The sequence below is a fragment of the Oryctolagus cuniculus genome, chromosome 2, assembly GCF_051225735.1.
Source record: "Oryctolagus cuniculus isolate XC-2025 breed Fujian yellow rabbit chromosome 2, ASM5122573v1, whole genome shotgun sequence".
NCBI classification, from domain to species: Eukaryota; Metazoa; Chordata; class Mammalia; order Lagomorpha; family Leporidae; genus Oryctolagus; species Oryctolagus cuniculus.
In genome coordinates this window covers 162,466,797-162,486,224 of record NC_142868.1, presented here as the reverse complement: position 1 = coordinate 162,486,224, position 19,428 = coordinate 162,466,797, and the positions used below count along the sequence as shown (strand labels likewise).

Below are 19,428 nucleotides of genomic sequence, written 5' to 3'. Positions count from 1 at the left end.
GCAGAATTGAAAACTTGGGACTTGATAGGTAAAAATATTATTATTTACAAGAATCTTAATTCCATTATGTAATTGCATATAGACAATATGAAATGTCTCTAGCTATGGTGGAAAAGTAACATCTGAAAAAATAATACATTCTGCTTTACTAGTTCCAATGAAAAAGGTCCAGCTCAGGGAATTTCATGCTGCATCAGCAAACTTGTATAAGAAATGCAAAGCCATGAACAAAAAAAGCAACTCTTCTATAACCGTGGGAGTGGGGGCGGCAGCAGAGAGAATATAAGATACAACTGTATGATGGAAATTTTGACAGGTGACTTATGAAATCGGGGTAAAAAATATGGTAACCATACCTTGGAACCATCACAATTTATCTTTTGGTTACTGCCAATTTTGACAGATGCATGCAAGAGACTGAACCAGGAAAAACGTCTACTCTCATGTGGTGGGAAACAGCTCTTTTCCATGTTAACCTTATTTAAATTCTATTAGCAACACTAATGCACTCAATGGTTACCATATGTTCTTCACTTTAGATTTGCAATATTAAAAATGATAATGTGAATTGTTACAATTCTTTTCTTAAATGATGTCTTCCCTCCTGACTGATTACCCAAAGCAATGTATAAACTCTTAGCTTTTCTATACTTGGCAGCTCTGCACACATGTGTCCCCTTATAACAGCTGAGTTTGGACTGGAGGGCCAGTTAAATTTGAGATTCTGTGATCTTCAGCCACAGACTTCTTGTCTCACCTTAACAAAACTTCTGAACAGATGTTAATATCCACTCCCACAAAGCTGACACATTCTTCTACAACACTGTCCAGTGTTGCCTTGAGTAAAGTCTGGGATACATCATGCTGAGAAGACAAAGATCAAATATCAATCAACAGTGAAGGAGATGCAGTGCATGGACTATGCCATTACTTTGTCTATAAATGCTGGTAGTTGGCTAACATACACCATGGTAAATTTCTTCATCCTCTTGAACACTGTTAGCAGATGTCATTGAGATGAACTTCAGTAATCTTGTTTTCTTACTTTATAAGATACTTAGACCCCTGACTTGAATATAACAATGTCTACATTTTCCCCTTCTTCAACATTCTGCTAATGCAGTGGTTCTCAAACTTTAGGTTGCATCAAGTCATCCATAGACCTTGTCAAACCTCAGGCTGCTAGGCCTCAGATTCAGATGTTTGATTCAGTGTTGCGCACTCTAGTAAGTTACCAGGTAATGTGGCTAGCAGACTGCTTTAAGGCATATGGGTCTCTTTTATTCATGTCCTGCATTACTATGTTAGCTTAACTTGCATACATGTTCTATTCCATAGTTAAGAAAACAAAGGAGGCCGGCGCCGTGGCTCACTAGGCTAATCCTCCACCTAGTGGCGCTGGCACACCGGGTTCTAGTCCTGGTCGGGGTGCCGGATCCTGTCCCAGTTGCCCCTCTTCCAGGCCAGCTCTCTGCTGTGGCTCGGGAGTGCAGTGGAGGATGGCCCAAGTGCTTGGGCCCTGCACCCCATGGGAGACCAGGAGAAGCACCTGGCTCCTGCCTTTGGATAGGCGCGGTGCGCCCGCCGCAGTGCGCTGGCCGCGGCGGCCACTGGAGGGTGAACCAACGGCAAAAGGAAGGCCTTTCTCTCTGTCTCTCTCTCTCTCACTATCCACTCTGCCTTCAAAAAAAAAAAAAAAAAAAAGAAAACAAAGGGGCCGGCATTGCGCAGCAGCAGTAGATTAAGCTGCCATCTGCAATACTGGCATTCCTTATCAGAGTGTGCAGAGGGAGATGGCCCAAGTCCATGCATACCTGCCACCCATGTAGGAGACCTGGATAGAATTCCTGGCTCCTAGTCCCTACCGTTGTAGCCATTTGAGGAATAAAACAACAGATGGAAAATCTTTTTCTTTTTGTCTTTCCCTCTCTCTGTATCACACTGCCATTCAATAAATAAATCTTTAAAAAAGAGAAGAAAGCCAGTGTTGTGTCGTAGCAGATAGAGCTACCACCAGCAATGCTGGCATGCCATATGGACACCAATTCATGTCCTGGTTGCTCCACTTCCAATCCAGTTTCCTCTTGATGGCCTGGGAAAAGCAATGGAAGATGGCCCAAGTATTTGGGCCTCTGCTACCCATGTGGGAAACCCAGATGACGCTCCTGGCTCCTGCCTTTGGCCTGGCCCAGCTCTGACTATTACAGTCACCTGAAGATTAAACTAGCAGATGTGAGATCTCTATCTCTCCCTCTCTGTGTAACTCTGAATTTCAAATGAATAAATAAATAAATCTTAAAAAAAAAGAAGGAAAACATTGTCATACCAGGAAGTAGTACATTAATACTAAGTTGGACAGTGAATCAAAATATTTTCCCAAATTGGATAGTATTATTTATAGGAATAATATTACTTTATTTACAATTAAGAAAATACACTGTCAATGAAACCCTGACATGTGGCATATTATTGCTTATAATTTTTTTTTTTTAATAGGCAGAGTGGACAGTGAGAGAGAGAGACAGAGAGAAAGGTCTTCCTTTGCCATTGGTTCACCCTCCAATGGCTGCCGCGACTGGTGCACAGCGGCCGGTGCACCACACTGATCCAAAGCCAGAAACCAGGAACCAGGTGCTTCTCCTGGTCTCCCATGTGGGTGCAGGGCCCAAGCACTTGGGCCATCCTCCACTGCAGTCCCGGGCCACAGCAGAGAGCTGGCCTGGAAGAGGGGCAACCGGGACAGAATCCAGCGCCCCGACTGGGACTAGAACCCGGTATGCCAGCACCGCAGGCAGAGGATTAGGCTATTGAGCCGTGGCACCGGCCTAGAATTTATTTTTAAAAAATAAATATGATTTAAAAATAAATATGATTTTTTAAAAATCATGTAATAAAAATGAAAATATAAGCAATTGAAGCCGGTTAAAATATTCCTAAAATTTGTTCACATTTAGTGTGTATCCGTTCTGAATCACTCAGAGTCATAGGTGTCAAGGCTTCTGTGCTGTTAAGACCTTGGGCAGCGTAGTGCTTCTTAAAGGAGCTACTCTCTATTGCCTCCTGGATTTTCTCTGAAGCTTCAGAAGGTCATTCTTGGACACTGTGATGGTAGTAGCCTAATCTTAATCTTTCAATAGAAGAGATTCTGGGCAGCAACACAACTCACATTTCCTTCCCCAAAGGTCTTTAAATGGTCTATTATTTGATGGTTCATTAACTAAAACAATGAGGGATTTGCAGTTTAGTAATGCCTACAAATTAACAACTGATCTCATGTAGAACTACACCATGATGTAGCACAGGGCCAACAACAACTGTAGGAAATCATGAATGGTCAGATACATCATGAATGTTAAAATGTGAGAAAATGTGCATCTTATATTTGATGACTGGTCCTATTTGTAAGGAAACATTTGCTGTTTGATGAAGCCAGGTTGCCATAATGAACACACTTGATGGTATTCGTAATTCTAAAGTTAATAAACTCTAGTCATTTTTCATAGTTAGGAAACTTCCATCTATTATATCTTCCATCTATTGGTTTATTCCCCAAATGGCCACAACAGCCAGGTATGGACCAGGCTGAAGTCAGGAGCCCAAGTTGGCCATCTTCTGCTGCCTTCCCAGGTGCAATGGCAGGACACTGGATTAGAAGCAAAGTAGAAGGTTCTCAAACAGGCGCTCTGATAGGGGGTGCTGATATCACAAGCGGCAGCTTATTAGCCTGTGCAACAATGCCCTTCTCCTCTTTATTTTAAAGAGTTGTTATTTAGTCACATTTTAAATAGTAAAGATAATTATAAAATTTTAAAATAAATGATTTAAAAATAGTACAAACATGTAAAACTTAATAAAAATGACAGACTCCTGATGTATTTTGTTGGTAATGATAGTCTGGTTGTTGACAGCTTAAAACCTTCAAAATTAAAAAGCAAACAGAAACACTTGGGACACTTCCACTAGAGTGGCTAAAATAGAAAAAGATGCAAAACACCATATATTGGTTAAGAGATGGAGCAACTACAATGCTGAAAACATTATCCTAAGTACATTTTAAGGCAGATAAACAAGACAAGGAAGTTTTATGGAGGATATATTTTGTATAGTTTCAATATAACTACCTAAAATGGAAGCAGATATATTTAAATAATGCTAAGATGCATTATTGTTCAATATAAATTAAATTAGATAAATTTTACAGGAATAAAATATTAACTAATTGTCAAACTGACTTAAGAAGAAGTAGAAAAACTGAACAGACCTGTTAATAAATAGAGATTCAATTAGTAATCAGAAAGCCTCCCAACAAAGAAAAGTTTAGGAACAGAGAGCTTCACTGGTGAATTTATTAAACATTTCAAGAATTAACAAAAATCTTGACACCAAAGACAGATAAAAACATCATAAGAAAACTATAGATCAATACCCTTATGAATATAGATACAAAAATCCTCAACAAAATACTACCATGCTAACTCCAAGAGCATATTAAAAGGATTACACACCATGACATACATGTGGTGCATGTAATATGTGTGAACTCAAGAACCAGATTTGTATTTCTTTTTAGTTGGGAAATTCTTCTTGACATTTTTAAACTTTTAATTTTGAAATAATTTCAAATTTAGTAAAAAATCAAGAGTAGTACAAAGAATTTCCTTATAGCCTCCCTTCAAATAAATACTTGTATATATTTCCAAATAACAAGAACACTGTTTTTTATATCCATAATTATTAAAATTAGGAAATTTACCAGTTTAATAATATTATCAAAACCTACAGCCTACACATTAATTAATGTGCCAATTACACATTTTACAGAATTTCCTGCCCAACCTAGAATTCAATCCAGGATCATATATTGCATTTAGTTGTATCTTTTCATACTCTTGGCTAGGCATCTTCCAAGATGGTTCCCAAAGAACCCCCAATTCTGGTATTCATGTACTTGTGTAATTCCCTTCCATTGAGTATAGAATTCAATGATAGATTTATTATTAAGGTTATTTTAACAGTCATAATGACCTATTTGTATAGAAAAATATTTTCAATCTGCATTCAATTAAAATGTAAAAGCACAGGCTTAACAGTGTACCATATGGAGGCACTTCAAAAAGTTAATGGAAATGGAAAAAAAATTATTTTAGTACAATTTTTGAAGTCCATGCACATTCTTCTCATAAAAAGCATTTTCCATAAACTTTTTGAAGACCTTCACATACACTCATATCATTATCCTCATGTTCTGGATTGGAAAAAAAAAGCCCTGAAAAAGAGACTATATCTATACATTAACACTTCTCTAATTTCTGTATTTGGGTATTAAAAACATTTAAATACAAATAAAAAAAGCATTTAACCTTATCATGGGTAGCAAAAGTAAGTATTATTTTGAGATGCTTCTATTTTAAATATTTAGCTGTAAAGACAGATATATATATATATATCATATATATATATATATATAGTCAAATATATGTGTGATGGGTGCTCTGGTCATGATGTAATATGCAGTGCACTTCAAGATCAAAAGGAATGAAAAACAATGGTCTGAGCCAATCATGGTGGTGCCATTCCATTTATTCAATTATGGCAAATAAATGTGAGTATAAATTTGCTGAGTGCTTCAGAAAAAGACTTCACTGCTCTTAAATAGAAACCCTAATAAAGAGCTGGCCCTTTCTTCTCTTTTTTTTTTTTTTTTGACAGGCAGAGTGGACAGTGAGAGAGAGAGACAGAGAGAAAGGTCTTCTTTTGCCGTTGGTTCACCCTCCAATGGCCACCGCGGCCGGCGCGCTGCGGCCGGCGCACCGCGCTGATCCGATGGCAGGAGCCAGGAGCCAGGTGCTTTTCCTGGTCTCCCATGGGGTGCAGGGCCCAAGCACCTGGGCCATCCTCCACTGCACTCCCTGGCCACAGCAGAGGGCTGGCCTGGAAGAGGGGCAACCGGGACAGAATCCGGCGCCCCGACCGGGACTAGAACCCGGTGTGCCGGCGCCGCTAGGCGGAGGACCTTTCTTCTCTTGATTCAAGCATGACTCCTGGAACCAGGCTAAGCATTGTACCGTGCAGTATGATGAGGCTGAGGAACAGCTGGGTCATTAAGCATGGCAGATGGCACACAAGAAAGACTGGCTCTTCATGACACTCTTGAGGCTCTTGAATTGAGTCAACTAGTTCTGGACTCACTCTTCTTCTGTGCTTCTTGAAATGAAATTTTCTTATTGTTTAATAAATAATAATAAATAATATATAAATATATAATAAATAATATATATATATAATATATATATATAATATATATATATATAATATATATATATAATATATATATATATTATATATATTATATATATATTAAATATATATATATATTATATAATAAATAATATATATATAATATATATATAAATAAATAATATATAAATATAAATATTTATAAATATAAATAATAATAAATAAATAAATAATAATAAATAAATAATAAATAATAATTTCCCTTATTGTTCAAGCTACTTCGTGTTAGGATCACTGACTTATTTATTTATTTATTTATTTATTTTTTAGTTGAAGCAGTCACTTTACTTAGCTGCTTAAAGTCTAGGGGGAAGACTAAGGCAATGAAAACAACAATACAGTTGCTACCAAAACCCTTGAGCTTTTACTGCCAGGCATTGTTGTAAGATGACTTTAGAAAATCATATAATTGAGTCTTCACAATTATCCTATGAAACATACATATGGTTCTATATAGCATCTTCATTTATAGGAATTTATTCTAAGGAAATATCAAGACACACACACACACACAATATAAAAATCTACATAAATTATGGAGCAGGCATGCAGTGAACTATTATGAGGCCATTAAACACACAGATCTACAATTTCACCAAAATACCCTGCAAGAAAAAGGGCCCCAGATAACATATTAGTTAAAATATTTAATTCTTCTAGCACCTACTATGCAAGAGAAATTTCCATAATCACTGCTGAGGGCTGTAATCGTGGATTTTGCCGACATTCTTCCCCAACTTCTTGCTTAGGAAGTACTAAGGAAATAACACTATTTTCTACAAGTAAAAATAATACATACATCAAAAAGGGAATAATGAACAAAGTTCCATATTGTCCCCATAAAAATGTCTTTGACATGAAAGCAGGGGCATTCATTTCACCATTCTACAAACATTTTCTAAGCAACTATTATGTACCAGACATTGTGCTAGCTGTGCTAGGTGTTGAAGGTATAGGAAAAATCACATGTATTCCAGTCTTCAAGATCTGCTGAAAGCTCAGATGTGACACATCAATCTACTGGCAGTCACTGTTACAAGAGGAAAGAGTCTCCCAGGACTGCCAGTGCTGATAATTCCCAGGACTAGATGGCCAGGGACAATGAACTATTCCAGTTTAAAAAGAAGTTACCCAACTCTGAACTTCGGAGCAAGCTTTTTGAACCGTATATTCTTTCAAATTCACAAAAATGCTATTTAGGCCATTATATATTTCCTTAAGTTTTATGAGATTTTTAAAAAGGGATATAAGCGGTCATTTATGCTAGTCAGCTTTTTTGAGGTCAGAATCCACATTTTTATTATTACTACCACAAACTTCTAAAGAATTGCTCATCAAACTGGCGTGTTTTATTCTGTCCTGAAGCACTAACATTATCTCACAATTATTAAAAGAATATGCATCCTTCCAGATAAAACAGTGCTGAGAACTACAACTTCTAAGGCAACAAGGTTTTACTGTACATATTCCATATTAAACTTCAAATTTATTCCCAAGTGGTCTTCTGGTGCAATACTCTTACTTGAGTCTTTGTTTTATTTAGCATTATCACTCATGTCCCTTCCTGCCCCTTAGTATTGCCAAAATACACAATGAAGTCAGAAACTAAAGAGGCAAGAAAGCTTTACAGGGAAAGTTTGTTCAATTTTAATTGAAACAAATTTATTTCCTCATCTTGCATCTCCTTTCCTTTGAATGACATGTGACAGTTTAACAGGCATCCAAGAGAGTGTGTGTTGAGTGACCCATGAAAGATAGAACTGACGGGAGAATGGAAAACATTTGAGAAAACAGAATTGTGTGTACTTAAGAGTTTCTCCTCCTCTAAATTCTTCAACTGCAGTATACAAGAAGTTCTTATATTCCCTTTCAAAGACCAAGACAATATTAAGCACCACAGAAATACTTTATTTAACCATTTAAAACCTAAGTGTTCTAGCTCTACTGATCACAAATACAGAGAACGAGACAAATAATCTTGAAAAGGGGTTCTTCATAAGCACATTCTTTTAAAAACACACACATTTTTTAAACGAATAAACTGTATAATGAATAAGTCATTGTGCCTACGGGGCCTGGGATTAAGATGGCAAAGGCCATTAGACTTTCAGCACCACAGGGATTTTTCCAGCCCTGGAAACACAGATCGCATACTATGGCCAATGGTCATTCACAGGGGAAAAAACAACACAGGGAGAGATTCTCATTGCAAACACCCCTCTCCTGAGAAAGCACAAGGAACTCAGTATTTAAGCACCCAGCTTGCATGAGCTTATTGAACTATTCGTTGTAAATCAGTCATGCAAGGCAACATGACAGAAAGGTTCTGGAAAATAACTATCTTATTTGTCCTGCACAAGACATAGGAAACTAATTCTAAACATCCAACCTTTCAGGGCTTGAACAGTATTAAGGCCTTAAGGAACGGACCTTCTGGGGTATGAAATGGAGTGTCCACAGTTGTTCAGTGAGGTCTCCCTACTCAGATGGCCAGAATGCCTGTGCTACCAGGGCACCTCTAAAATCTTCATTCAGCTCACAAATTTCCAGCAGCTCTTTTGTATCCTGACCACCACATATGCATCTTAACAGCTAGCAATTAATTTTAAACAACAGACAACAGGCAGTGTAGGACCATGATCCGAGAAACAGGGGAACCACATAGGATGAGCCCTGTAGTAGTTGTCCAGCTTTAAGAAGATGCTTCCCAGACAATGGCACTGGGACGTGGTCTAAGCAGAGCATAGCAATCTTACTGAGCTGAGAAACAGAGGCTGGAGGGCAGGACTGTAGAGGTCACTGGAACTTAAAGAGCATGATACCAGATAGGCCGGCACTTTGAAGAGCAGAACTCTACAAACCTACAGCCAGCACACCTGATGAAGTCAGTTAAATACCAAGCTGCATATGCCCAGAGTGCCAGGACAAGATTGCACATGGTAGGGACAAACAGCTGCCTGGGAGTTATAGGCTACATAGAGATTCCTGAGATTTCACAGAACTGGGAGCTATAAACTAGTCTATCACCAGAGTGGGGAGACCCCTCTCAACACCCCAGACACTCTGTTGATACCTAGAAAGGGGTAGAAATGGACTACAGTAGTCCCGGAATAAAGGTTACTATATATCTACTTTACCAAGGTTTAAAGGATATTCGTTATCTCAATGGGTTCACTGGTGTATTCTACCAAATATTTAAGGAAGAACTTATCCCAATTCTCTATAGTGGTCTTGTAGGAGACACAAAGCAGAGGGAATGCACTCCTCAGTCTTCTATGAAGCCATCATTACTCTAATACCAAAATCAGACAGAGACGTTATGGGAAAACTATAGACTAGCAGCTCTCATGAAGACAGATGCAAACATCCTCAAAAAAATATTACCAAGTCAACATCTAACGGTGTATAAAGTGAATTATACATCTCAACTATGATTTATCCTAGTATGCAAGTCTGGTTTTACATTCAAAAATCAATTAATGGATTCATCACATCAATAGACTAAAGAAGAAACAGCACATAATCCTAGATGCAAAAAAAGCATCTGACAAAATTCAACACTCATCCTTGATAAAAAAAAAAAAAAAGCTAAAAACAAAAACAAACAAACAAAAAAACACACACAAAGCTTCCAGCAAATTAGGAATGGATGGGACACATCCAACTTGATTATGAACATCTAATGTATGAAAAAAAGAATACAGCCAACATCATACTTAATGATAATTTACTAGAAAATCCAAAAACACTATACAATACCAAATGCTGGCAAGAATGCAGAGCAAAGAATTCTCATTCATCGCTGGCTGGAATGCAAAATGGTACCATCATCTGAGAAAACACTTTGACAGTTTTTCACAAAGTAAGTATAAACTTAATAATACCCAGTAACTATGCTCCTTAATATTTACCCAAATGAATGGAAAAATGAGCCATACAATTTCATTTATAATTTCCAAATCATAGAAGCAATTAAGATGCCTATCAGTAGATAAATAGACAAATAAACTGTGGAATATCTGGACAATAGAATATCACTTAGCACTAAAAAAAGAGAGCTATTAAACCATGAAAATACATGGAAGAACTTTTAACGCATACTACTAAGTAAAAGAAGCCAAAGCGAAAAAGCTACATATATATGATTCCAACTCTAACACATTCTGGGGAAGGTAAAGCTATTCAGACAATAAAAAGATAAGTTGTTCCCAGGGGTTTCCAGGGATGGACCAATGGGTAGTGACTGAAGGGAGCAAAGAGGGGAGGGAAGAATGAATTGGAGTGGTATACAGGGTTCCTATGGATGGTGGAATTATTCTGTATGATATTATACTCATAGGTATATGTCATTGTACATTTGTCCAAACCTATAGAATGTGTAACAGCAACAGAGAACCCTAACATAAACCATGGGTTTGGACAATAAAGATATGTCAATATAGATTCACAGATTGTAACTAACGTACCAGTTTGGTGTGGCATGTTGAGAGGCTGTGCCTACATTGGGGGAAGAGGAATATAGGCACTTCATACTTTCTGTTCAATTTTGTTTTGAATGCTAAACTGCTCTAAAATATTTTTTAAAGCCCTATAAGAATCAGTTTGCTCTGATAGTAAATCATCTGACAGCCAGAGCAAAATTGAACATTCTTCAAAGAAAACCACAAAATTTGCATTCTCAACAACATAACACCCATCTTGTCCACCACACAATAAAAATAATCAGACAAACAACCAAGTAGGAGAATGTGACCTTTAACAGATTAATGAAGTCATTCAACCAAATCCAATCCAGTATGACCCAGATGTTAGAATTAGCAGACAAGAACTTTAAAGTAGCTCCAGGACTACTCTAAGCAAAATAGAGTCAGAAATGAATGAAAAGATAACATATAGCAGTGAGATATGAAAGCTATAATAAATAAGCAAAGAATCAAGAAACACAATATCTGAAATGGAAAATTTATGAACTGTACTTAACACTGAATTGGAGAAGCAAGAGAAACCAATCAGTGACCAAGAAAAGGGATGATCTCATTTGAAGGAGAGACAAAAGAAGGGAGGAGAAACACCAGACATTCAAGTGTCCTGAAGAATGAGGCCAAAATGTGTGAATGTGTAATCAGACCCCTGACAGAAGAGAGAAAAGTACAGATGAATATCTGAAGAAGCAACAATCAAGCCCTTCCCAAATTTTTTTAAAAAGATTTATTTTTTTGAAAGACAAATGACACAGAGAGAGAGAGAGAATCTTCCATCTGCTGAATTGCGTCTCAAATGGCCACAATGGCCAGGGCTGATCTGGGCCAAAGCCAGCAGCCTGCAACTCCATCTAGGTCTCCCATTTGGATGGCTGCATCATTTGCTGCTTACCCAGGCACATTAGCAGGGAGCTGGACAGGAAGTGGAGCAGCCGGGATAGTAACTTAAACTACTGCTCTTCAACACCGGCCCCTCTCAAAATTTTTTTAAAAAAAGTCCAGTGAACCCTAAGAAGAATCTCATTAGAGGACACAGGAGAAAGAAAACTCCATTTGGGAGCATTACAGTCACCCTGCTGGAAAACAAGGATCAAGAGAAAACCATGAAAGCAGAGAACAGACACATTCCACACAGAGGAACAACACTATACTAATGGCTAACTTCTCTGACACATCAGAGGTGAGGAGACAATGAAATCTCACACACACACACACACACACACACACACCCTGTTGACCACAAATTCTGCACTTTTCAAAGATCAAGGAAGAATCAAGGCATTTTAGATAAATGAGAACTCACTGCCAACAGATCTGCACTACAAAAATGTTAAAGGGAATTTTTCAGATGAAAGAAAATTGGCAACAGATGGAAAGTATGTGGATGAATATAAAATCGTGTGTGTGTGTATATATCCTAATTTTACTTAAAAGATATATGACTATTAAAGTACAAATGACAACATGGTATTTAAAATAAGCACACACACATACACCCAAAGGAGGATGGTGAGGTGGTACAATGCTAACTACTGTAGCCTGTGAAAAGGTCAGAATATCCCTAGAGTAACCACTTAAAAAAAAAAAAAAACACACACTGCAAAAAGGTATAGCTGAAAAGTCAATAGAATGAAAATGGAAAACCAGAAATCATTTCACTCTCTCCTCAACAAGGCAGAACAGAAAGAACAGAGGACCAAAGAGCAGACAGGACAAATAGAAAGCAACACTGAAACCACACCAACATTTAACATCAAATGGAAGTCAAGTCAGTGCTCCAATTAAAAGGCAAAGACTGGGGGCCACCACTGTGGCACAGCGGGTTAAAGCCTTGACCTGAAGTGCAGGCATCCCATATGGACACCGGTTCTAGTCCTGGCTGCTCCTCTTATGATCCAGCTCTCTGCTGTGGCCTGGGAAAGCAGTAGAAGATGGCCCAAGTCCTTGGGCCCCTGCACTCACATGGGAGATCCAGAAAGAAGCTCCTGGCTCCTGGCTTCGGATCAGCGCAGCTCCGGCCATTATGGCCATCTGGGGAGTGAACCAGAGGATGGAAGAACTCTCTCTCTGTCTCTACCTCTCTCTGTAACTCTGACTTTCAAAAAAAAAAAATAAAATAAATTCTTTAAAAAAAAAGGGCAAAGACTATCAATAAAGACTGCATAACTCAAATCTTTGCATTTTCCTGTAGAATATAGCTTTGAAAAGAACTGTACTGACATAGGAACCCAAACTGTCTAAACCGTTTGGCCAGTCAGTTTAGAAGGGGAGGATGACATCCAGAACTGCGTCTCTCTCAGGTTTCCCAGTTCTAGAGCTGGGAGCTGGGGTACAAAATACAGAACGTTTCTGATTGTTGCAAACTGGAATGTAATGTTAATGTCCTCTCCAGGGATTTCACCTTCTGACTTTGAAAGCTAATTCTTTTACATATAAAGTGATTTTCAAAGCCAGAATCATTCTCAGCATAACTTCACTAGACCATGTTGGGGAGGTCAGTGGATGAGAACAGCATGCAGTTAGATGACACAAACTTGCTAGTCAGTGGCTTGTTTGGGTCTCAATGGTGATTACTAATGTAAGAAATGCATCCTGTCTTTAAAGTTTCTTGCAACGATTGAAAATGAAGCAAAATGTGTACTTCTTTATGGATCATGCTAAAAAATGAGTCTTTTCATTTGTGATTATAGTAGTCCTGTGTTTAAGTTTTAATCTAATATAGTTTTCATTCTGTCTTCTAGTAGGTGCTCTTATGTCCTCTAGTGGATACAGGTTGATACAGTAGAGGAAAGATAGGGGCAGTACTGGCTAAGGGAAGGTACAAAAATCCTAACCGCCTGCTTTCTTACATGCTTTTCCAAACCAATGCCTTGAACTATCTAAGTTACCATAAACAAAGAAAACATTAACACATCTGAACTGGACCACACCTCTCTGCCCTGTGTGTGGTCACTGAGCTAAAACATAATCTTGGCTCATGACATATGCATGAACAGATGCACACCAATTAACTACACGTTTTGACCTGACATAATACAAAGGAGTCGACATTTCCACTGTAAATCTCTATTTTTAGATTTATAGCTTAGTCATAAAAGTGGATTTTAGAAAAACTCAGGGTGCAAAGATTTAGCCACAAGAGAGAAGTTTTCCTTCTAACAAACTAAAAGCAAAACATTGTGTAGAAAATCTAATCTGTAACTATGGTTGTGTCTTATGCAGGGAGAGAAGTGCCCCTCTTTATGCACAAAATTTTAACAGCCTAGTGTTTAAACTACTTGAGAGAGCAGAGGTTAGAGATAAAAAGGATATTAATGAAAAGGAATATTAAAAGCTTTTATTCCTAAAATGCAGAAATAAGGCTCCCTGTGAATTTTTAGGAACATATTTTTCCTCCACATCTACACATAGACATATGTGGCCACACATGCAGTCGGATATGAATTGGCATCTAGCCCATTATTATTATAGACAGTAAACTTTTCCCAATTAGAGCTGAGGCTGACACTGGCTGCACAGGATCCACATTAATATGTTTCCATGGAGCCAAAGCACGAATGTGAAAAGACTCCCTTTTATCTGTGTGACCTGTCTCTACGTGACCACAACATCACGGAGCCCAGGCACTCCACGTGACCTGCAATAATTACTCCACACCAGACCTTGGGTATTGGTGGAGATCATCACTGGCCTTCAAAACTCTGCCTTCCATAGCACTCCTATCCTCATTTCCTATTTTATCTTTATCCGTAAGTATCCATAATGATCTGAGGCACACAGATGTGTGCGTGGGTAAATAAATAAATACAGCTTGTTCTTTTCTATATCCTGGCACATAATGGGTACTCAATTATATTGCTGTTTTAATCTGCATTCCCTTTAGTACTGGTTTAGGTGAGAATCTCTTTGTGTGTTTACTAGCTGGCTAGCCTTTGCTTAGTATTTCACTTTCTTATACAATGCTTCTTAGTAAACTGTAGGTATTCAACAAACTGGACAAAAAGGAACAATCAGGTCAAATTTCTGGCAATTCCAACTGCTGGATTCTTCCTATTAAAGCTGGGGATTTGGTTTAAGAAGTTGGTTTAAAAATTGTCCCCAAATAAAAGTAGACACAGGTGACTTGGACTTACTTGAGGGTATTATTCCAGTACAACCTATATTTATATTATAGAAAAAAACATTTTTATTGGGCATTAATCAGCGTAAAACTCAGAAAGTGAAATTTTGAAGGGGAATCTAAGATGCCCTAACATAACATGTTAAGACTGACCATGGCCTCAAGTGTTCCCACTCCACACTGCCAAATCTCCAAAAAGTTTCTGGGTAGGTTTCTAGCTTAATAACAACTTCCTGTTAACTTTGATTCTAGTCTGACTAATCTCTGGTGCTTTTAGTCAGAACTGTTTAAGTTTCTGTTTTTCTGGGAACTCAGTAAAATTTAAGCTTCTATCATTTTGAACTGAACTAAATTAGAGCATCTTGTCACATAATAAAAAAAAAAGACCAAAGAAGCTGGGAGACCTGCCATGAGAATGCAAAGAAACACCAGCAGCAAAGTCCTGCCTTGCCAGCTCCCTGATCAAACCTTATGCAACTCTTTCATGGGATGCCATGTATTATAGAAAAATAATCTATCTTAAAACCTACATGGTTAGAAACTGATTAGGTACCTCTACGAGAAAGGTCAAACAGCTAGCTAGAATATAGGTATATACTTTGAAATACAACTAAAAGTTTGGGATAAAAAATTTTTGATATAAAAACATTGCATTTAGATATAATCTTTGAGGGTGTAATTTAGTAAGTATAATGACTCATTTTCCTAAAATATCTCCAAGGATTATAGCAGAATTAGGCAAAACCACATACATCTGACCCATGGGAAATTGGTTGTGGACAAAGGATAGGTCACAAAGTTAAAAACCTATAAACAGAAGAATTGTAGAATGTAGAAGAGGGATCCTAATTTCTCTTTACTAAGGAAGGAATCACAGGGTACAGGAATCAAACACTGTCCTTAAAGGTTTAGCCAACACAAGCAAGAGGAGAACTCAATCCTTCAGCTTACTCACCATTCAAACCAACAAGGGGAATAGTTTGATAGAGTAAATCTTAGTTTAGAAGTGATAGTTTATTTTAAATGTTTGATTTTCAAAATGAAGTAGCAACTTTTTTCTGTTTTAGTTTGAAAACTTTTTTCCCATACTGAGAAGAAATGAGAGGAAAAGGCAGTCTACCTGTCTTCTTCAGGTGCTTCCCACAGGAAAGTGACAATTTATCATGAATTACTGTGGCACACAGATCCTCAGGTGACCCACGGTGATACTTATCTACTCCTCCTCCTGTTCTTTCCTTAGGTCACTCCCTCCCCTTCAGGGCGAACAATAATGTGACTTGCTTATAAAAAGAGTATGGCAAAGAAGACAAGATGTCACTCCCGTGATTGGGTTCCATGACAGGATAAATAAGGGTGATTTTCCTGTCTTGATGGCGTAAGTAGTCATGTCGAAGAAGCCCATGTGGCAAGGGACTGTGGGTGGTTGTTAGGAAGACCTAAGAGTTGTCTCTGGCCACCAGTCAGCAAAATGTTGGGGCCCTCACTCAAACAGCCACAAGGGCATGGATCCATTCACCAACCTAAATGACCTCAGAAGTGAAGTCCTTCCTGGCTGGGCCACTAGGAGACAGTACAGCCTGGCCAACACCTCAGTTGTCACCTGGTGGGATCCTGAGCTGAGGATCCAGCCAAGCCAGATCTGTACTCCTGAGACAGAGAAACTGAGATAACAAATGTGCTGTTTTAAGCTGTTCCATGTGTGATTGTTTGTTATACAGCAGTAGGACACTAACACAAGTATCTATGCTTACTGCAACATCCACTGTTCAGTTATTGAATGCTCTTTGGAAATGTTAAGCCTAGTTTTCTTTAAAAAAAAAAAAAGGATTTATTTATTTATTTATTTTTATTTACTCGAAAGGAGAGAGTAAAACAGAGAGAAACAGACAGAGAAAGGGAGATGGAAAGAGAGATCTTCCATCTGCTGGTTCACTACCCAAATGGTGCAACAGCTGGGACTGAGGCAGACTGAAGCCAGAAGTCTAGAGCTTCTTCAGTGTCTCCTTCAAGGATGCAAGGGCCTAAGCATTTAGTCTATCTTCCATTGTTTTTCTAGGCACATTAGCAGGAAATTGGATTGGAAGTGGAGCAGCAGGGGACTCGAATTTGCGATCATACAGGATGTCAGTGTCACAGGCGGTAGCTTTACTAGCTATGCCACAGCACCAACCCTGCCCAGTTTCATTTTACCAGCTAATACCAGCAACTCTTTCAGTCTAGCTTTCTCTAAATTTTGTGTTGATCCATGTTTTATTAAGATAATTTTTCAGTCTTCTTTCTATGACATTTCCATGTGCCTCAAATAGATCTAAAGGCAAGCAAATAAAGTATTTTTGAAAGCTTGTAGTATTTGTTATTCATTCAATAAATGTTACAAATAATTGCTGAGTGTCTGCTTTGTACTTGTCCCTGTTCAGAGTACTGGTAGTGCAGCAGCAGACAGAAAAAATATACAAGGGGTCTTCAAAAAGCTCATGAAAAATGCATATTATAAAAATACTATGCATGCATTAAGTTTTTTGCACCAAGATAAACAACCTTTAATTCCATTTCCATGAATTTTATGATGTACCTTCATACAATTAGGTAAATAAAAATTATAACTTGTTATAAATGCTATCCAGGAAGTAAACAGAATAACAAGATAATCAAAGGAGCTTGAGGAGTCTTCTTGGGTGAAGAATTGACTCTCTGCAGGTATAAATTAAATCTGACACTTCAAGGATAAGCCAGTCATGTGAACACTCACAGAAGCAACATCCCAGTTAGAAAAAAATGAGTGCCACGGCCTGGAGGTAGGAACAAACCACAGTGCTCATGGCACTGGAAAGTGCGCAGAGTGGTTGGGGCCAAATAGGCAAGGCAGGAAAGTGGTCAGAAATAAGTCTGGAGAAGTAGACAAGGACGTTACAGGTCCTTATGCAAGGAGCTTGAATTTTATTCCAATTACAATGGGAACAGAAATTACAAACATTTTTTAACAAGCACACACCATAGAAAATGGATTGAAAAAAGGCAAAAGTAGAACCAGGGAGTCCTGGCAAGAGACCTTCCCAGTTTATCAAGAGGGACATGATGGCTGGCTAGAGTCAGGCAGCTGAAGGGAAAAGAAGCAAAGATGGAGTTAATATTGGGGTGATGAAGCCAAAGGAAAAATGGAAGATTTTAATAAAAAGAGGTTTCAATGAGAGTAGGTTTGTAGCTTTACTCAGTGAACATGATACAATTAATAGAAATGGGGGAAGGATGGAGAGAAAGTGTTTAGTAGTTTTAACTTTAATGTAGGGAGAAGGTTAGTGGAGGGAAGTCAAGAGTTCATTTCCAAGCATTTTAATTTTGAGAAGTCTATTGGACTTTCAAATTGGAAGGCCAAGTTGGCCAGTGAATACCTGGAGTCTGGAGTTCAGGGGACAGGTCTATGGTTAAGCATTTAAAGAATGAACTGCCTGGCATGCAGAAGAACAGAATGAACATCTAATACAGGGCATTAGGTAGAAGACGTATAAACATCAGGAAACAGATGTGGGACGGTGCATATTGTAAGCAGCTAAGTAGGTAAAAACTGAATATAGCTCTTTTGCATCTGCTATATGCAAGTAATTCTGAAATTCATCTGGCAAAGGGAGCAGGTGACAACCACCTACTTGTTCTGTGAGATGGGTTGCCTCCAGAGTCCTTTTTATATATACCTAATAATTTCACTAGACAAAGTACTTAATCTTTAATGACAGGTACCTCATAAGAAAACGTGACCAGGCTGAATTTCCAGGTAACAGTTCATAATTTGATATGGTTGTTTTGAACATGAGGGGGCAAAATTCCAAGTGTTGCACAGAATCTATACTAAGCTGTCAGAGTTCTTTAAAATCCCTGTACGAGAAAATCCATTTTACAGTAATTCCCAAAAATATTTATATTGGTTGCAAGAACGTGTCTGGAATTTTACAAAGCCAACTTAATTCATCCTTACAACTATGTGGGGCAGGAACTATTATTAACTCCATTTTATAAAGAAGAGGGAAGTGAGGTTAAGGCAGCTGCTCAAGGTCATACTGCCAGAGGATGAACACAGAGGGCCTAACTTAAGCCCAAGCTTTTAAACATGGTGCCCTTCTGATTCTCATTAGGGAAGCAGTATCTCCTGATCTAACCATGCAAATTGCATCTCCCCTGCTTGGGTTGCAAAGAAAACCCAATGACTTTACCTATTTTATTTTTCAAGGGAAACTTTTGTAACAATCATGAACCCTTTTTTCACTTATAATGTTTTCCATTCATTCATAAGGCTTATCATGACTAAAAATGTTCTGACAAAATAGACACACTTTAAAAATTCTATACTGCATTGTTCTTATTACAAACCTTATGGAAAGAGTAACAGTGTCTGTACAATCTCAGAACAAAAAGGCAGGAGAATTCTGAGAAAACACCTGGCAACTTGCTTTGACAGGGCCTGAGTCTTTTCCATTATAAAACTGTAATTTGCTTTCTCCTGTTCCCTTCCCCTCTAATTTTTCAATCCTTCTGTCA

The 19,428-nt window shown here is 38.1% G+C and overlaps 1 protein-coding gene across 11 annotated transcripts in view; it reads right to left on the bottom strand.

Moving 5' to 3' along the window:
- SRBD1 (S1 RNA binding domain 1) overlaps positions 1-19,428 on the bottom strand; it is a 256,608-nt gene that overhangs the window by 28,224 nt on the left and 208,956 nt on the right. For all 11 annotated transcript variants that reach the window (XR_016230405.1, XR_016230404.1, XR_016230403.1 and 8 more), the window contains one exon: positions 758-864. Coding sequence is in view for 6 of the 11 variants with exons in the window: in XM_008254454.5 (XP_008252676.3) it covers positions 758-864 (107 nt within the window). In the remaining 5 variants the exon portion in view is untranslated. The remainder of the gene's footprint in view (positions 1-757; positions 865-19,428) is intronic.